The 19976-nt window shown below is 38.1% G+C and overlaps 1 protein-coding gene across 2 annotated transcripts in view; it reads left to right on the top strand.

The window, feature by feature from the left end:
• The window catches only part of LOC108148149, a 43372-nt gene that overhangs the window by 20434 nt on the left and 2962 nt on the right, over positions 1-19976 (top strand). For both annotated transcript variants that reach the window (XM_041708073.1, XM_041708072.1), the window contains 4 exons: positions 4128-4297; positions 5919-6197; positions 16258-16777; positions 17707-18955. In XM_041708073.1, the coding sequence (XP_041564007.1) occupies positions 4128-4297; positions 5919-6197; positions 16258-16777; positions 17707-18955 (2218 nt within the window). The remainder of the gene's footprint in view (positions 1-4127; positions 4298-5918; positions 6198-16257; positions 16778-17706; positions 18956-19976) is intronic.

The raw sequence follows: 19976 nt of genomic DNA, 5'->3' as shown, positions 1-19976 counted from the left end.
AAATTTAACACAAAATCGCAGGTTTATTTCATGACCTACCGATCTCTATTTTATAAACCTTTCCTTATTAAATCATACAAACATAACTTACTTATTAATTTCCTACAAAAACCGTTCGAATTTTTTATTAAATTATTAATAAATCAATCAGATAACCCGAAGTTTCCAGTGGAACTTCGAAAAGTCGAAGTTTGTATGCCCCTGCAGTAACACCGATAATCGATTAGTGAACTTAGCCAAATCTATTGATAGTCTACGAAAATAAACTGAACATAACACGTCGGTGGTCAGTATGTACGAAACATGCCATATGGGATAAAGCCATTCGATCTTATTTAATCTCAATTATTTTGTTCCAAATGGCTTACACCTAACCAAAATTGTAATTGCCCCTGCAATTTGGGATTAGTTTACGAAATTATGTCGGAATCACATTCAAGGCTTAGGCACTCGTTTCTCATTTTCAGTGGCCACCGGGTCGTATGCTTAATGTGTGTCAGGTCTTGTATGAAGTTTTTTCTTCCCGTGTTTATTTCCAATTTTTTTCTGTCATTCAATTTAATGAACTGCGTTGAATCGAAAATGGTTTATCAACTTGTTACTATCTTTACACAGTTAAAGGTATAATAACCTTAAATAAGTTACTTCCTATTTTATTTGCACGAAAAAAATTATAAACTGGAATCTTACATTATGACTTAAGTCAAAAGTATCATTTTAATGTAAAGTTTTTAGGGATATTTTACCTCTGTGCATTATTTTCTGGGTGTGGCTAATGACAAGTGCTCGGGGGGCCATTAAACCAGGCGATGGAAATCAAAATCGCGATCGAGAGGTGAAATCGGTTGACAGGCCATAATCGATACCACAATTAGTCCAAGTGCTGATCGGAGCCAGAGATGTAATGCAATACCTGGGTGCTGTGGAAAGACCTGCAGTCAGATCGGTGGAAATGCAAGGAAATCGGCAGAAATCGAGGCTTGTTAAGTGGGCGTGGCGGGTTAACATAAATTCACATTAGCGTCAAGAGCCCAAGCGCAATCGATTGAAGCGAATCGGTTTTGGTTCGGGTTATAGTTTTTTTTTTGTATTTTTGGATTTAAACAATAGCAAACGAAACCGAGAATGCAATTGCACCCGATATCCACCCTGCTGAAAAGCCCCTTTTTCCCCAAAGCCTCTCCCCCATTTTCCTGGTCATATTTTCCTACGATTTTCCTCCTCGTCTTGTGCCGTTTGTTTGCTTAATTGCGATTGTTGTTGTCGATGTTGTAGTTATAGTTGCTATTTATGAAGTGGTTGACTGCCCTGATGGAAGGGAAAACGGGGGAGTGGGGGAGGGAAAAACTGAACCAGCAGTTGCAGCAATGCGGATATGTATATAGTATGCGCAAATGATAAAGATAAACAGTCTGGTCAGGCAAATATAGTCGAACAATAGACAAAGGCCTTGTCGCAGTGGGACCTCATAAATAACGAAAACTATTAAATGATTATTTCTTATTGGCTTCATTGAGTGTCTGAAATAATCAAAACAAATTCGTGTTATTGTTTATTGTTCATTTAAATAAAAGAATTGCAATGATGATTAATTAAATTAATTAGATCAGCCAAAGCCGAACAAAATTTTAAAAATATTTGGTGAAAAGCCTACTTGTCTAGAAGTCTGAATTTTAGGCATTTTTTCAAGTAAAATATTAGCATAAAAAAGACCACGACTCAATCAGATCAGTAATCCAATAAACTAAGTTTAGTTACTTGTTTTACTTAGTAAAATGTTATTAATTAGTAGCCTAAAGGGTTCAGCTTAGGTACAGTCACTTTAGGCAATTCTGTCTGTAGTTCGATCGACTGCCCAGCGGACTGCATTTGCGGGCTCGAATTCGAAGCAAGTCGCGGAATTAGATTCAGATTCAGACAGACGCCAGACAACGCGACGTCTCGTTTCGGTTTCTGCCGCTGCAAATGCAGATAGATTATATAAGCGACCTTTAATGGTCCAGCGATCTCAATGCAGCTGAGATTCAGATGGGGGAAACGACTGAGACGAAGATGAAGATGGAGCCCGGGCGCCGCGGCGAAAAACCCCGCTTCGTTTCCACCCAAAAGTTGCAAAAAGTAGCAGGGAAATCACGTTGGCCAGTTGTCGGACGTCCGTGCTCGGAGCATTGCACTCAAAAAAGAAAAAACCTAACTGCGATTTTTTTCATGGCAATACTATCGGTATTAATTGCAAATCGGAGCAATTTCATACATGAAAATGATTTTTGCAAATATAAAGCTCATTTTATTTTCGTTTTAAAAATATTTTCTTTTTCCAAAATGTATTTGCTATGTATAAAAAATTTGCCTAACTTACAGGCAAAACGTGATCATTGAATCAATTTAATTTTTTTAAGTCGTCACATTGAACCTTTTTTATTTGGGAAAATGATTTAGAGCTCTGTTTATTTATTATAACATTCTGTGTAAACTCTTTCTTATGGTACAGCAGACTTTTAGTAAAAATAGACAATCAATATCGAAATTATAATTTTTGAGTGTAGGCTCTAAACTCGGAGATTCGTGGGCTCTGGGCTTATGTTAATCCTAGTACAGGTTGCCAACAAAGGCGTAAGTGTTACCAGCTTAGATGTTCTTTTTTAGTTGAAAAGGTACTTTTAGTTAAATAGAAATAAAAAATTTTAATATTTTATTTTTAATTTATTGAGAAAGAGATTTTAAATTTCCTGTTTAATCACTTAAAAGGTTTTACTTTAGATTATACTTAGATTATACCTTAAAACTTAAGAAATTTATTGAGATTGAAATACGAAGAGAAACAACTACAAAATGTTGTGTTATTTATAAAAACAGTATAGCTTTTTTTATAGCAAAAAACTGACTGCACTGACGCCATAATGTACGTATTTGTATTTATTAACAAAACGTGCCAAGTTTAGTAAAAAGTTTGCAATGCTGTGAAGGTTGCATTTCCGACCCTATAACGTACATATATTCTTCATCAGCATCACTAGGAGAGTCGATCTAGCCATTTGCGTCTGTCCGTCCGTCCGCTTCTTCACAAAGTAGTCTCTTAGTTTTCAAGCTATCTGCATGAAACTTTCCCAAAAGTCGTTCTATTGCAGGTAATAAATAAGTCGAATCAATCGGAAACTATTACTTCGCTTTGTTTAAATTTTATGTTTGTATATTTTTTTAAGATATTATGGTTTAATTAAAGAATTTTTAAAGAATATATAATTTTTGCAATAGCTGCAATGGTATATAAACCTCGTCTTGCCGAAGTTTGCTTCCTTTCTTGTTTTTTGATTTCGTTTTTTCCTCCTATCGGTAACCATACGTTAAAAACTCTGACATCACTAGGCTAAGAGTACAGTTAGCCGAGAGACCAACTTGGTCTGGGTTACGTAATTTGGCGAGCAACTCGAATGCGCTGAAGCGCTTCACGCCCCTCCGACTTCTTTTGTTAGAAGCGACGGAGTGGATCTCAAAATGGGCATTATCCACATGCAAATGAGGCATCTTGGGTAGTTGGTTCTGTTGCAATTGGTGCCAAAAAAATAAAAGCAGCAGATCGAGAGACATTGGGCAACGTCTGGTCCTGTCTGCAAATCAGTTAAACTCGCAAAAAGCTTGGCCAAGAGCTTTGATTTTGGCCTAAACCGAAGCTTGAAATGGACAATGTACCAAGCACTTTGGTCTGGTGTAGCCGTCTTTTAGGATGCAGTCAAAAATACAAGCTTATGGAAAAGCTTTAAGAAATATACACAACATTTTAATTAAAAATATACTATATGACACGTTTATTGTCATACGCCTATAGTTGCTCAATGACCCGATATTTAAATATTAGACGAATATTCAAATGTTAAAAATTAAATCTTATGTGCATTTTTCTATATATATCCTTTATACACTACAGTTTAATCAATAATATTGTAGCCATAAAGAAACTTAAATTTTGTAGCACAGAAAACTGACAGACTGCTCAAAACTGAATCTCGCATACCCTAATAACGATTTCGAAATATCCTTTGTTCTAAAAATTAAGACTGAGACTATATTGAATTGGTATTTTTTGTTAATATTTTGGAAAATGTATTTTCCCCTTAAACCCATTTCAGAGGAGTGGATAACGAAGCGCAAGACAGAACTCACAACTACCAGACAGATTGAAACGAGGGTGAAGCGACAAGTTAAGCTGCAGGATGGCAAGGTGATCGAGGACTCCGGTCCCATTGTCTCCACCAACACAACCGAGGACACCGATAAACAGGAGACGGAAACCACTGAGGTTAGTTTTACCAAAGGATTTCGCAAAATTCTCAGAAAACTATGAACAATTGCTTTTTATTTATAAAATTTTGTTTGTTAAATGTTTTAATTCTGAACATATTTTTGAAAGTTGCTGCTTTTGCCAGTTTGGTTCGGGCTTATATTTTATGCTATTATCCATTTTGTTGCTTTGACAGTCGTTTGGAAACCTTATTTGACATTTTGATACGGCTATATCTCGTCAACCGAGAGAAATACTTTTTTGTATCTTCAGCTAACTTGAAGGTATCGAATAGGAAAAAGAAGCGGAACAAACTTAACCCAAAAAAAATCCATCTTGTGGCTCAATATCGCAAAAATTACCATTTTAAAATATTTTTTACAATTCTTATACAATTTTAGGTCAATAATTTCACCACACATCCACAAATATGTAGTTTTTTTTTTATATTTCGAATGAAACAAGTGAAAGTCAAAATTAAATGAAAATAAAAGTTTGTTGTTGTTGTGTATTTAGGTAATAGAAATAAAAATATTTAAGTTGTTAATATCCATTGCAATAGATTGTGGTTTAAAACCTTTATCTGAGTCTTCATTATCAAATAAGGGATTGAATGACATATTGATTTCTGCATTTCCTTCAAAAGTTGTGTTTTTGGAATCTTCGGTGTCTTCTTATAATTTTACTTGACCACCAACATACTTCTGCAAGCAATGCATGCATCCAGTTTTTAAATCGCTTTTCCATTGGCATTGTGACCTGGTGGAATCGCTCACCTTGCTCATCCGATTCTTGGGGCAATTGTCGCAAAAAGTCATAAAAGGGAAAATGCAGATAATGTCATTTAAACGTCATTGATGTATTGATTTTTTTCAATAAAATACATTAGAATGTAAACTCTTTTCTTTATCTCGGCTGGCTGTAAGCGATTTGTAGGTTGTATAAGTTATAGGTCTTAGAACACTAAATTCCTTTTCTTTGAGAATTAATGCATGCGTAACAGCTGTCCCGTCCAAATTACTGGATTCATAAAAAGAAAATGTGCTATTTTCAGCTGTTTCCAATCCAAAAGTGTTATGAAGCATTTTTTGCAAACGGTGTTTGGCGTATAACCTTCAGAACTCAAATCAGGTTCATTGAAATATGCACAATACGCTTCTACGAATTCCGCACTAAACCAATTTTATCGCTCCTTTTCGTCTTTTTTCAACAATATATAACCACAAAACGTGACAAAAATCATTTAGTTTTCTTTTTAAATTTTCATTCTTTTATTATAATTTGTATAAAATTTTAAAAAATTTTAATTTTTGCCATATTGGGGCACAGATGGAATTTTTTCGGGTAAGTTTGTTCCGCATTTTTGTCTCTCGGTTTACGTGATACAGCCGTATCAAAATGTCAAATAAGGTTTCCAAATGCCAGTTAAAGCAACAAAATGGATAATAGCAAAAAATATAAACCCGAACCAATTTGGCAAAAGTAAAAAAAAAATGTTCCACAGTGTTATCAAACATAACCTAAAAATACTCCCATCATTTTAGTTTATTAAAAATTAGGCTGAAGAAAGATTTAAGTGGATTTATTTAACCGTTTATTACAAGTGGTTTTTTTCGCTTTGCTTAATTTGAAATGTTAGAAACGCGACCTTGACCTGCCGGATGACCTCGATAGCAATGCCCAGCTGATCGACGTGGCCGCTCTGCAGGCGGGCGCCCAGAATGAGACGCAGCTGGCCCAAATTCAAGAGGTATTTGGACCGGCAGACGGAGCAGGGAAGCTGGTCAAGCGAATGGTTCCACGTCCTGCGGATGGGCTAGTGCGACAAACGGACGACAAGCGGGTGATCTCGCACGAGGAGATCAAGGATTACCACGAAACGGAGGACGTCAAGCACCACGGCGACTTCACAGATCAGGTGGGTCTTTAATAAAATCTCCAAAATCCTTATTTCCTTACGTCCAATTAATATTTTTGTTAAACTGTTAAGGAAATTATACAGTTTCAACACTTAACACGTCTGCCTCGTCGCTCTGAGACATGTTAGACCTTAGCTTTAGTACTCTGTGTGTGTGTTTTGGTCATACCTATCGATAGACACAAAAAATTTTAAAATCGCGCTATTGTTTTAGTAGATATTAAGTCCTCTGCCGCCCCTCTGCCGCTCCTCTGCCGCTGCTCGGCCGCTGCTCTGCCGGTAATCGCTGATGTAAAGAGACAGAACGAAATACTGTTAGCGGAGGGTAAGGGTGATGCACGCTCTTAGCTTCTGGTGTTGGTTATGCAGAATGTTTTGAAAGGGAATATTTAGTTTGAAATTTGTTACCTGATTAACGGGTACCCTATTGTCGGGGAACTCGAATATAGCGTTCTTTCTTATTTGGACTTGTAGTGGGAGGATCCAAAAAATTTTAAAATTATAATAACTTGTACGCTAATAAAATAATGACATTTAATTTGAGGTCATAATATGTTTGAGTTAATTAATTAATAAGATTGCTTATTAATTGCAATAATTTAAATTGTTTTAAGATTGCGATTATTTCTTGAATTTTAAAAACTTGTATTTACATATTATTTTAAATAGTTATCTGAGACTTTATATCGTACAATCTCGTTACACGTCGCTTGAAGCAATAAAAATATATAATAGTCGGAATTATAGTCTAATTTGCCAAGAGATTCATAAAGAATATAAACCTACAGCGGTTTCGGTGGAAAATGGCTTTGAAACAATCACCGACGATCGCGGGCGAAACTCCAAGTATCTTATAAAAGAGGCCTGAATGTTTTAACCTCCGCTTGGTCGTGGAACTTACTTTTTCTCCCGACCTCCAACCCCCCACTATGGAGCGTTATTCATCTTCGGCCTAAGCTTTAGCTATATTTTCATCTCCAACTCCAGCACTAGTAATGCTGTGGCTTATTGTCTGCACCGCTCTCTGCTTTGACCAAGAAGAAGACCGGTCGAGTTAAACGAAATCAGGAGCGGTTCAGGCCAAGAGTGAGTAGAAACATCTACTTGAGAATGATTCGCTTTTTGAAAATTAATTGCAAATATCGTTGTTTTTGTAAATTCATTTATAATTAACATTTTAATGAATTTCTGTGACTCCATTTATGGAGTGAAATTTATTATGATAGTTAATGCGTTCGGATATTATATTGCAAACATTTGGTAGACCATATAATCAAGATAAACGCAAAACGAGTACGGGTTTTTGAATATTTCAAAACCTAAGTACAAATATTTAACTTATTTTTCTACATTTCTCCGAGTGTTCGCCTGTGTAATCGGAGACAGGACTGCGGACAGGCTGAACCGAAAATTGGCGTAAATAACTGAAAATCAATTCGGCGTGAAAAGCAACAATGTAGCAGTACTGGATAGTTGGCTTTTTTTTTGTTCTACAGTAAACGCTTAACGCAATCAACCAATGAAAAACAAGATTACACTATATTAATTTGGCATACAACTTTTTTTTATATATTCATTCATATTAATCGGTACTTTACTTTTGTTTATTATTACAGTAATTATAATTAAAAAAATTTTAAATTAAAAAAAAAATAAATATTTAACTGTTAAAGTTTGAAGCATGGAGGTCCTTCAATAAACTGTTAGAGATGGTATAATTAAGGTTTTAAGCTTCTCAAGTTTAAAAAAAAACAGGCTGTTCGCACTAGACAGTGTTAACTGTATTTTTCTCTTTTTTCTTTTAGCCGTTGTTGTTTTTGTTGCTTTCAAGCTCATTCGAAAGTTATTGGTGTTGTTGTTGGAGCTGCATCCCGCTGTCGTAGCAGTCGCGGCCGCAGCTGGCGTCGCAGCCGCTGCCGCTGCCGCCTCGGTGCCTCTGCCGATTACCTTGCGTTGTGAGCAGTTGGACGATCAGTTGCCGTTCAGCGAGCCAAGAGAATACAACAATACAACTCGCTTTGCATTTCGCGTATCCACTCGTTTCGTTGCGCTTTGATATACTGTTATTTTTTTATAGTTATTTGTTATTTATCTCCGCCCAAAAGACTGTCGGTGGAAAAAGCACGTTAATCGTTAATCAGTTATCGGTATCGCAACTCTCTCTCTTCGGCAGTGCTTTTTTGTTGGTTTTTTGTTTACAAAAACAAACTACACTCTCTCTCTCTCTCTCTTAATATTAGTGAGTGTTTTTGTGTGCGGTGTGTGAGTGCGGCTTAGTTTTTGTTTTAAATTAGTTTTTAGTGCGTGGGCTTTTTGGCCAAGTTAGTAGATGGTGCAACAGAGGTTAGAGCATCGATAATTTTGTGAAGAAGTAGGCGGAAGAGCTGAAGGGAAGGAAAAACAAAAAGAGGAGGAGGAGGAGCAACACAACCCCAATTTGCATAATTATCAAGGTGCGATATGTTCCAAAACTTAATGGAATAATTAAAGCCATAAGCACCCCGAAATTCCCTCCCCTAAAACAAATTTCTCGACAGGGTCTTCGGGATCCAAAAGACCAACTTAAACCGGTAGTTGGCAATTAACCAAGCCAAAAAGGTAATACCATTGAAGATGTGTTGGGGCTTTTGTTGTGGTCGTTATACGGACACTTACAAGGCATCGGAGTTGTCTGTCGAGACTACCTTAGGTACCTCAATTTTTAAAAATGGTCCGAATATCGACATTGCTCTATTTATTTTAGGTATACAAATATTTGCTGCAATTGAAATTTCAGCATCGTATTTAATATTTATTAAAGACACTTTAAAAACATCTTTCTTTAAACCTTAAACCTTTTTTGAAGAATTTTAAAAATAAATGTAATGTATATCATCCAGGAAATAACTTTTCTTTACAACCTTCCGATTACATTTATAATATATCTACAAGATAAGAACAAAAAGTTCTATTGGGTTCTATTGTATTGTATTGTATATTTTGTACTTGGAGGAAAATGAGGTGTACAGGATTTTGTTATATTATACCAACCAATCTGTATTTAAACAAAGTATGATTTTTTTTTGTAATTCAAAACACTTTTTTAACACTATAGTGTAATAATTCCTAAATGGTTTTGTCTCTGATTCCCAAATCCGTTAGCTGTAGAAGCTGATGATGATTTCTACCGTTAAGAAATTATCTCTAAAACCAGGATAAAAATCAATTTTTAATTTAACCGGCCAGACCAATATTTTTAGTTCGGTTTATTATTTAATTCTGTTAGGTCACCACTGTAAACGTTAAACTATAGTTAACACTGCAAGGCATACACACTGGGATGAGCGAGAGAGCTGGGCAGAGGCTGGCAGAAAGAGAGAGGACGATGGGAGTGCACACTCTCCCGAAGGCGAAACCTCGGGAACCTCTGAAGAAACCCAGAGCAGCTGGCTTTGTGCCCGGGGCAGACCTGTTCTGAGCCAAGTTTAATCAATAGCCAAAGTGCGCGGCGCTGCTACTGCTGCTGCTGCTGCTGCTGCCGTTGCTCCTGCTTGGATTTCTTGGATTCTAGGCGTGTCTGCGGCAGGTCCATGAACCTAAGATACAGATATACACAAGCCCCAACCAACCAACCAACCAACCAACCAAACACACACCGACCGTGCTGCGAAATCGGTGCGAGACATACATAAGTACATAGCACATTAAATTCGTCCATGCCACATTCAAAGAAGTTTTGTGGAAAGCGACCACAAAAAGTGTTTGGAATTTGAATTTAAATTTTGTATCTGTACTTCTTTGTCTCAGCCACAGTCTCCAGGTGTGTCTATGTGACCACGTACCGCTGTATGAGTGGGTACTTTGCTGGCCGAAAACTCGTTTCGAGTCAGTCTAGGTGCCCCCACATGCTAAACCAATCCAATCCAGCCCAAACAACTCTAATCAGCAAATGCCAATCAGCAGCAGCGGTCGGGCAGAGGTTCAAGGGGTCTAAACGGAGCCCAAGGGGGTTTGAAGGAAGCGAAAAGGGGGCTTAGACTGAATCATTCACGCAACGGAAGCGATAAACCGAGTCGTAGGCCCACAGACCCCAAACCTAGACCAAATATCTTTTCTTCGTTTGCTGGCCACTGCACAACTCCAGCCTCGAATTTTACTTCAACTTCAGATTTAGCTCTCCAAACCCATAAGCAACAGCAACATCAGTTACACTGCCAAAAATAATAAGGTGAAACCTTATAAGCTAAAACGACTGGAATTAGCAAAAAAACGGACTTAGCTTCCACTGGTATTTACTAACGGAAACTGATGACAGAAGTCAAAGTCTCCAAAAATTGTAATTTCTATTAGTTGATTACTGTCCTTAAAATGATATTTGTTCCTTTTTACTTCCCTCGATCGATCTAAATAGCTATTAATTAATCGGCACTTAACAAGGTTAGATCATTTTTTTTTTCGTTTGTTTTTTCCCAATGTGTGTTCGAGAGAAGAAGCAAATTTTGCTGCCAGTCATTTTGATCATTTATGATCATTGTGACTAAAGACAAAGCCTAAAGCAAGTCCGCTTTTTGCCACTCACACAAATGACCTACGATGCTATCTCTTGGATCTATGAAAAGGAATTTGTATGGTTTTTGTTGCCGTGTAGACATCATTATCATATGCAGGCGCGTTGGCGTTGGCCGAACACTAACTGAATTACAATAATAATAATCGATCGAGAGCTCTGCTCTATTCCGCTCCGCTTCGCTCAGCTTCGTTCGGTTCGGTTTGGCTCAGTCCGGAGAGGTTGAGCAACTCCCAAGGCAAACTGGTCTTGGTTGGTCTTGGTCCCTGGGTTTAGCGATCCACTCCACCGCATACACAGGGAAAAAGGCCAAAATAATACATTTGGTTACGAATCAGAAAGGGATCGGACATACACAATCTATAAGGACCCTCTTGCAAACCTTTGTTAATTTAATTATAAAATTGGTTTCAGTTAGAAATACAAATTCCATTTGCACCATGTGTAAATTATCTTTATATGAAAAACTTCAAATAACGCAGTAAAGAGAACATATTTGTATTATTAACAAATAAATAATATTATTTATTTTTATATTTTTATTATTATTTTAATATAATTTATTTGTTAATAATACAAATACGTACTCTTTACTGCGTTATAAAAATTTTCTTATAGATTGTCTCAAACCTGAACTGCTGCTTAAAAGCTAAAAATAATAATCAATACAATTTGTCTCTGTGCACTCTGCGCCGATACCAAGACCCACCGATCCACTGCCATCTCGCCCCCTTTGGCTGCCTTTTAAAGTTGGCTCATTTCTCTTTTTTTCTCATTGCGAATTTGCTTTGTTTTCCATTTATTTTGTGCTGGTTTTGACCACTTGGCATGCCAGGCCTGGCAACATGGCCAGCAAAATGTCCATTTGAATATGCTGGCCGCAACATGAGTGTGCATACGAAGTGAGGGGCTTAAAAGTACCAGTTCGAGTACGAGTACTTAGCCCAGGCCCTCCTGCACCTGGGGAAACCCCCTTTTCCCAGCCGCTTTTCGTTGGAATTCAATTTCAGTTTTGAGATTCGGCCAGGTGAAGGCAATAAAGCGAAACAAGATAAATCACAACATGCGGGAAAAGTTGTCAACGCACAAGGGGTTATCCGGGGTTATGGGGAGGGGCTGGGGTGCCCTGGAAAATTGTTTCTGGCTTAGAACTCTGTACGAAATTTGGTTAACAGTTTTAAAGACAGTTGAAAGTTTTAAAAAATGGTTTAGTTTTTTATTCAATAAATTCACTTTTTCTAAATAAATTTTATACTTTTTACAACTTAAATTTGCTTTTATATTTATTTTATCAGCTTAAGAGTGTTTAAAATAAGTGTTTAACTAAATTTTTAAAAAATATGACAGTGAGGCAAATTAGAGACAAGATTATTTATTAAACCAATATGCTCGACACTCAAAACATATTTTCCCCAAGGTGATTACGGTATTTTTGGTCAATGACAAACAACTTGACAATGCCGAAATCTTCGATGTGGGGATAAAGGTGAAGGGGCATAAAGGTAAAGAGGCAAAGCCGAGGAGAAGTAATTTGTCCCCGCCTCAAACTCTGCGTCAGCAAAAACGTCATCGGTTGATATTAATCACCGATCAGACTCTCCTCTCGTCTCCGCATTTTTTTGTTGATCAATCAACGCAGAAATAAAACCAAAACTTAAATATCCCCAAACTTATCAGCATGTATATATGTGTGTGTGCTTGAAAACTTCGCGTTCAATGGGTTTTTGAGAAGAAAAAAAGATGGGACTAGTGGCTTTGGAGAAAGAGGATGAGTAAATAAATATGGCTTAGAGGCTGACTGACCATCAAGTTTCAAGCTGAAAGCCAGAGAGATGAAAAAAAAGCAACTGGCTAAGCAACAACAAAACACTTTCTACGCGCGTTACCGTTAACGCAAGGTCGTCGAGAAATAAACAACAAAAAACAAAAACAACAGGTTCAGGAGGGGGGGCATTGAGGTGGGGGGCAGGGGTATCGGCTTCGAATGACGAAGAGATATAGCTCTTCAACTCTTTATCCGCTGGCCAGCGTCACCCAGGCGTGCCATCTGCTCGTCATCCAAGAAGTACAACTTGCGATACCCGTTGCTATTCGACCTTGAGCTGTCCATGCCGATGCGATCCCTTCTGCAATCGCCTTACAGAGAAAAAAAAAAACAAAAATACTATAAAAGCGATAAGAATTAAAATCAAATATGAAAATAAGCTTAAATTTCTGTATGCCATGAAAATAGTTCCATAAATAAACCGCAATGTTGAATATTTGAAAAACATTCGCCTTTTTTTTAGCCATTTTAAAACTCAACTCTTTCTTGGGCCAACCTCAACTTCGGTTGATATATAATTAACGCCTCTGTTAATTTGTATTAATCCATCGAACTTGGAGCAAAAATCGATAGGTCTATAAAGATTATATGGTCTATATATTTCATAGATTTCCCTGGAATAATTAAAATAATTAAATATTTATTGTTTCTCTGATATTTTAATTTGAGTGTTATTGAATCTGTTAATGTTGGTTGATATAAAGTAAGTAATTTTACCAACTAATTATTGTTTGTGTGATATTAAAAGTTTGTTGATATAATGTTAAACTAATTTTCGTTGTATCGGTCAGTGTGTACGCATATCCTCCTCCCCCCACCCCCATTTTACATTTCCATTCTTGAGTCGGATTCTTGACTTTTACCGTTACCTCAATGACGTTGCCCCATCCGCGTTTGCAGCTCGAAAAGTAAGTGGATTGTGAATTTGTTTTGTGGTTTTGCGCTGTCTTGCTCTGAATACTTAAATAAGGTAGGGCTTAAGGAGGGGGAGCTGCTCAGGGGGAAATGGAGCTAGGAGCCACCATGTGCAGTGACTGCATCGCTGAAAATGTGATGCAACCCCTCGTGAGGCAGTGGAGAACGGGCCACAGATGATATGGATTACCAATTGGACATCCGTTAAATGGTTTGAGATTAATTAGCTTGAGATTTATAATTATTAAGCAAGCATCATAATGCTTGGTAGGAAAGGGTGGTGAAACCTCTTCTAATGGCAATGATTGAGGTGTTCAAAAAGCTACATTTTTTTCAGTGAATATTTTTTTTGTATAAAATTTTGTTCACTAAGTTTTGATTCTATCTGGTTTCAATGGTTTCGGTTTATGATGTATGACTTTTATTTGGTGTATTTAAGGGGCCTTACCAGTGAAACCCCGATCTTCAGAATTTTTTGCACATAATAATGTAACTGTTCATTTTATTTTTTGTGGTGAAAAAATTACTTTTTAAATTCTGCCAAATGGACAATTTTTAATTAATCCAAAAGTTTGTAGGTCATTGTAGGTAGCACCCATTTAAGATGATTGAGTGTTAATTTGAAACCGATAGGTCAACTTGTAGTCGAGTTATGATGTTAGCAGTTTTCAAAAATTTCGTTTCGAGATAAACGCGGTTAAAGTTTCAGGTGCAGCGGAACATGCCTGCGAGCGGACGTTCTTTAGAACGCTGCCATTCAAAAAGTTTTTAGGCACGACCTTGCCGATTTCACAGCATATTTTAGAAATTGTAAACAATCGATTAGCAAAAAAAAAATTAATTAAAAAAAAGTTACACTGGTAAGGCCCCTTAAGGGGTTACATGGGTTTCCTCGTACAAAAAACGGTCTGTTTGCAGAGGGTATTATAATTTCAGTCAGAAGTTTGCAACGCAGTGAAGGAGACGTTTCCGACCCTATTCTTGATCAGCATCACAAGGAGAGTCGATCTAGCATTCAATCTAGTCATTCAGTTTTAAAGCTATCTGCATGAAACTTTCCCAAAAGTTGTCTTTTTATTGCAGGTAGTACATAAGTCGGAACGACCGGATTGGACGACTATTGCATATAGCTCCCATAAGAACAATCGAAAAACTAAATGAAAAAATTAGAACTTTGCTGTTTTTTAATTTATTTTTAGTTCTTCGACATGTTGTAATGGTGAAATATTTAAAATTTACGGTTTAAATTTCATCAAAATCGGAAGACTATAACATAAATCTTCCATGGTAACATTAAAAATAAAAAAAAATTTTAATAACTTGAACTTTTTCATTTTGTAATTTTTTTTTGTAAATTCTTTTTGACTTATTAATAATTTGACAGTTCAGAATTACGCTATTAATTTTATTAAAATCGACAAACGATATCATATAGCTGCCATAGGAACTATCGAATAAGTTACCTGCAAGTCATCATAGCTTTAATGTTTTTAAACACACACGCAAGTAAATCACAGTTTAAATGTTTTTAATAATATTTAATTTTTGGGTATATGAACTTCGGCTTGCCGAAGTTTGCTTCCTTTCTTGTTAATAATTTTTCTTCATATAAAAATAAAAAAATATATTTAAATTTTTTTTCATGTTCAAGATTCATATTCAATAATGATTTTGTGAAATTTAAGAAGTAACATATTTAAAACTCGGCTATTTCGGCGTAATTTCCGGCAGTCCCTTTTAAAAAAAGGTCTCTTTGCGTTGACAGCAGAACTTCTTGCAGGATTATCAGAAGTAAAAAATAAAAAGTGTGTGTTTTAGTTAAAACGTTAAAGATAGTATAGGACGAAAAAAAAATTGAAAATTGGATTTTTGACAGACATTTTATTAAGATCGGTTGAGTAGTTCGCGAGAAATCTTAACAACCGACTAAACTAAACTATTTCTAAACGTATATGCGTATACGCAATGAAGTTAGAGTATGTTGATTTACCAACAAAATTTTCGAACGTTTTAAAGCGTGATATCGTTGTTGCTGTTTTTTGTTTTTAATGCTTATGTTCTTTTTTATTCATTTTATTTAATTTTGTTTTCAGTTTTATTTTGTTTGGTTTATTTTTTACGTTTTTTTTAATTTAATTTTTGTTTTGTTAATTTTGAGTTTTGACAATCTTTTAATTAAAAAAATTAATTTAATAAAAAAAACCGCATTGCCGGCTTGATTTTATATATTGAAATTTTGTCTTTTGTGTCGTTTAAGTTTGACAGAGTTAAAAATAAGTATATTTTAAACTTAAAAATAAGAACATTTTTAAATTTCAGGCATTCCAATCACCCTCTTTTCAATATCCTGTATTATGGATTCTGCAGAGGGTATTGTAAAGGAGACATTATAAAGTTTAAATATAATATTTTAGATCAGCAAAGATTCTTGAAACACTGATTATGTTAAAATATCTTGTCGATCGGGCGGGCGACTATCACTATGGACGGCTGTTCATGTAGTGACGATACGCACCAATAGCTTGGTGGTTGGAGACTACTATATACAGCCGCAGAATTGAAAACATTTAAAAAGTGCATTTCTGTGTTTTTTTGAACACCTCGTTAAGAGGTGTTTTTGTTTGATATACTATAGCTGCGATTGAAATGATCGGGTTAAATTAACTCATTTTTGTTGCCTGTATGATAGTTTTTTAAAATTTCGAAAACTTCCTTTGTCTGCAAGGGTATTAAATCTTCTATATAATTTATTTATAATCGAAACCCTTTTGTAGACCTACGTGAACGCAGTGCGCGACGGAGTTGAGAACCTCGAGGCCGTGCTCTGTTCGCCGGAGAGCCAGCGCCAATTGGTGCCGCTCGGGCCGCAGGTGGTGGCCAACAGAAGCAAGTCCCGCAAGACGATCGACTCGGAGGACACGCAGAAGCGCTGTCTGGCCCAGGAGGACGGCACCCTGGTCACCGAGAGCCGACGCACCACCGAGCACGAGCTGATCGTCGACGACGAGCTCCCCGATCCCCCCGCCGCCACTTCCGATGACCGCGGCCTGCAGCTTCAGGTGGGCGAGCAGGTGACCACCACGGCGGCCAACCAGCGCTTTTTCCGGCAGCGGGACGAGCAGCATGTGGACGTGCTAGCCAACGGCCGGCTCCACTCCACCGAGATGCGCTACGCCGCCGAGACCACGCAAATGGACAAGGACGGGCCCGCCGACCTGGAGCGTCCGGGCGACTGGGACAGTCTCTCCGACCGGATGCGCAAGCTGCGCCGCTCCCAGCAGCAGCAACAGAAGGGTGAGTCCACCTCAAAAAACCCTTAAGTTTACTACTCATTGTTCCACATAGATAAAAATGCATAAAACTATCAATGGATATTCACAGCTCAACAAACAAGTATCATTGCTATACCCTTATGGTCGTCCGATTTTAATTAAATTTAAACCGTAATTCTAAAATCATAATAATATATAAAGACCTAACAAAAATTAAAAAACAGCTAAGCTATATATTCTTATTGTTTTTATGGGAGCTATGTGATATAGTCGTCCAATTTTAATGAAATATAAACCGTAATTCTAAAATAATAATAATATATAAAAACATAACAATTTAAAAACAAAAAGGTTATAATGTTTTCTTTTTTTCCCAATTGTTCCAATGGGAGCTATATAGTCGTCCGATCGGAATCGATCCTTACCTTACCAATAGGAATATAAAGTTTGGGAAAGTTGCGTGCAGATAGCTTTAAAACTGAGATAATACTTTTCGGAAAAAAGGACGGACGGAAAAATATGGATAGATGCTGATCAAGAATATTATTCTTTATAGGGTCCGAAATGTCTACTTCACTGCGTTGCAAACTTTTCACTGAAATTTAAAAGTGTATAAAAACAGGCTTTTTCCATAAATGTTAATTAAGTGATCGTTTCATGGGCAGATAGACTACAGTTAAGATTGATTTAGGTAAAACTTTTTTATTTCTGGAGGGAGTATTTTTAACCGATTTTCAAATGTAAAATATGACAGATTCGTTTGATTGAGTTTTCCATTCATATTCCGTGGCTTAAAGTAAGCTATTGTCTTTGAATATTCCAAAAGCTCCATACTGATGGTGATGCTGATCAGAAAAATGCATACATATTATACCATAATTCTCTGCAAGGGTAACACATGTTGCCATAACTTTGTGTAAAACTAATCCTAGTGTCGTTTTATAATTGCAGAGGTGGCCCTCCTGGCGGATCGCAAGGATGCGCTCACCAAGCGTCCGCTGGACTTTGATCGCGAGGAGGAGACGCGCAAGGGCGAGACGATGAAGTGGCTGGAGTCACACTTTGGCAGCGAATCCACCGCCTCCAACGACTCCCGCGATGACGAGGCCGATGCGGAGGTGGAGCCCACCAAAAAGAGCTACTTCAATGTGACGATCAAGTCGCAGAGCCAACCGCAGGCGCACATCCATGCCCAATCGCACCTGGCCACCCAGCAGCATCCGCACCCGCAGCACACGCATGCCCATCATCCCCAAACTCTGCCCAGAAGCGCTGAGCGCGAGAGGGAAAGGGAGAGGGAGAGGGAAAGGGAGCGCGAGCGGGAAAGAGATCGTCATCCTCTGACCATGACAACATCCGCCACTCTGGAACGGAAGCAACAGTCCAATTCGGCAGCAGGGCGCTCCAAGTACTTCCAGGGCATATCGAACTGGTCGGAACGCAAGGATCCCGGTCCTCCGGTCAACCACTTCTCATCGCAAGCCTTTCGCGAAGACCTGCAGGAGACCATCCGGCGGAATAGCCTCAAAAAAAAGGTCAGCTCCAGCCAGGGATCTGGCCTGGCCCCGGACACCACGGGTCAGCCCAAGGATAGCTATGTCAGCCGTGAGGATATTCTGCAGCAGAAGCGTCAGAGCTTATCCTCGCAGTTCTTGGCCCGTTCGACGCGGGGCTCTCGCGACACTCTGGACGACCTGGAGGCCATACCGGGACCAGGGCTAGGACCAGGACCAGGACAAGGACCAGGACCAGCCCGGGCCGAAGAGCCCTCGCACAAGCGAGTGGCCTACGGTCATTTGGGCGGCAACACTGGAACCGGCAGCAATATGAATGGCCATGCGGCGAATGGAGCTGCACCCGTTCTGGTGAATGGCCGGGGCAAGAGCTATGAGTCGCCTGCTCCTCCTCCGCCGGCGGCAATGTCCGCACTGGAGTTTGGCGGGAACAGCGGCGGCAGTGGCAGCCAGCTGGGTCTCAATCCGCGACCCACCGTTCCGCAACGACGACGTGCCATCGAAAAGAAGCTGGGCGAGCACAGCCATACGTCGCACCCGTTGCACACCGCTCATCTGCCAGTGGTCAAGTCGCAGGCTCCGCTGCCCTCGCAGGTTAGCCATCTGGAGCCACCGCCGGACTACTCGCCGCCGCCCAGGAGTCGCAGTCGGTCGTCCTCGCCGCAGGTGGATTACCTGATGACCAGGTGGGCAATGTCCCAATGGGACAGCACAGATGTGTTCGATATACGAGTAATGGGGCGACGTAGGAACCAGAGAAATTTAACTTAGTAACCAATTAGTCGGGATGCTCTGCAGTCTAAGTCACTCGATTTGGATAAAGTGCTCATCGAAATGCTCCTTTTTCCGAGTTCTTAACAAATCGAACGAAAGTTCCTTTCTTAGTACACAGGTTTAGTTTGAAAGGAAACAATAATTTTATTTTAACCGTCTAAAAAAATATTTTTGTTGAAATTAAGAAATGAAGCACATAGAAACCACTTACCACTCAATGAAACCGAAGCTTGTATTGAAACAGAATCTGAACCCCGTTGTTTTTGAACTGAAATGCAAACACTTCTCCGAACTGGACGTTTTTTAAAGGTCAACAACATTGTTTTTTGATAAAATGTATTTAGTTTCGTTGCTACAAAAAATTTATTCTCCAAATTCTCCGCTTCTTCGTGGCAAGACTTTTTGAAATTTAATATTATGATTATTTATTATTGTTATAAACACTAACTTATTTCCCCATTTATGGTGGTAAAGCTTTTTGATGCCTTAAGGGTGTACTTTTTGTGTGAGACAACATTTTTAAATCAGTTAGTTTGCTTTTTTGTGGCGAACTTTCTCGGGGTTCCTTAATTTGTTTGCTTCTTATTGTTTTTAAAAAATTTTAAAATTTTTTTCGTTACATTTTTTAAAGTTTTTTTTAGTTTTGGCTAGGCGTCAATCGACCATTCAATCCATTTTTCTAAATAAAATCTTAATTTTGGAAGAAGCTTTAATAAACTTAAATATAATTTCAAAAAAGCCACTAACTTATAAGTTATTTCCATAATATTAAGCAAAATATGTGCTCAGCTCACGACTTGGAAAAAATCTCAGCTATACGGCGGTTTTTCATCCAACTAAAAACATAGGTCCTACAAGGAGTTCATATAGAAAAGTAAAAAGTGTACCTATTATTATACTCACCAGTGTATAAAGCAGACATAGGAAAAGCGG

The sequence above is a fragment of the Drosophila elegans genome, unplaced genomic scaffold (genome assembly GCF_018152505.1).
Source record: "Drosophila elegans isolate 14027-0461.03 unplaced genomic scaffold, ASM1815250v1 contig_149, whole genome shotgun sequence".
Classification (NCBI taxonomy): Eukaryota; Metazoa; Arthropoda; class Insecta; order Diptera; family Drosophilidae; genus Drosophila; species Drosophila elegans.
The sequence above is the reverse complement of the archived record's forward strand: the minus strand, read 5'-3'. Positions and strand labels throughout refer to the sequence as shown.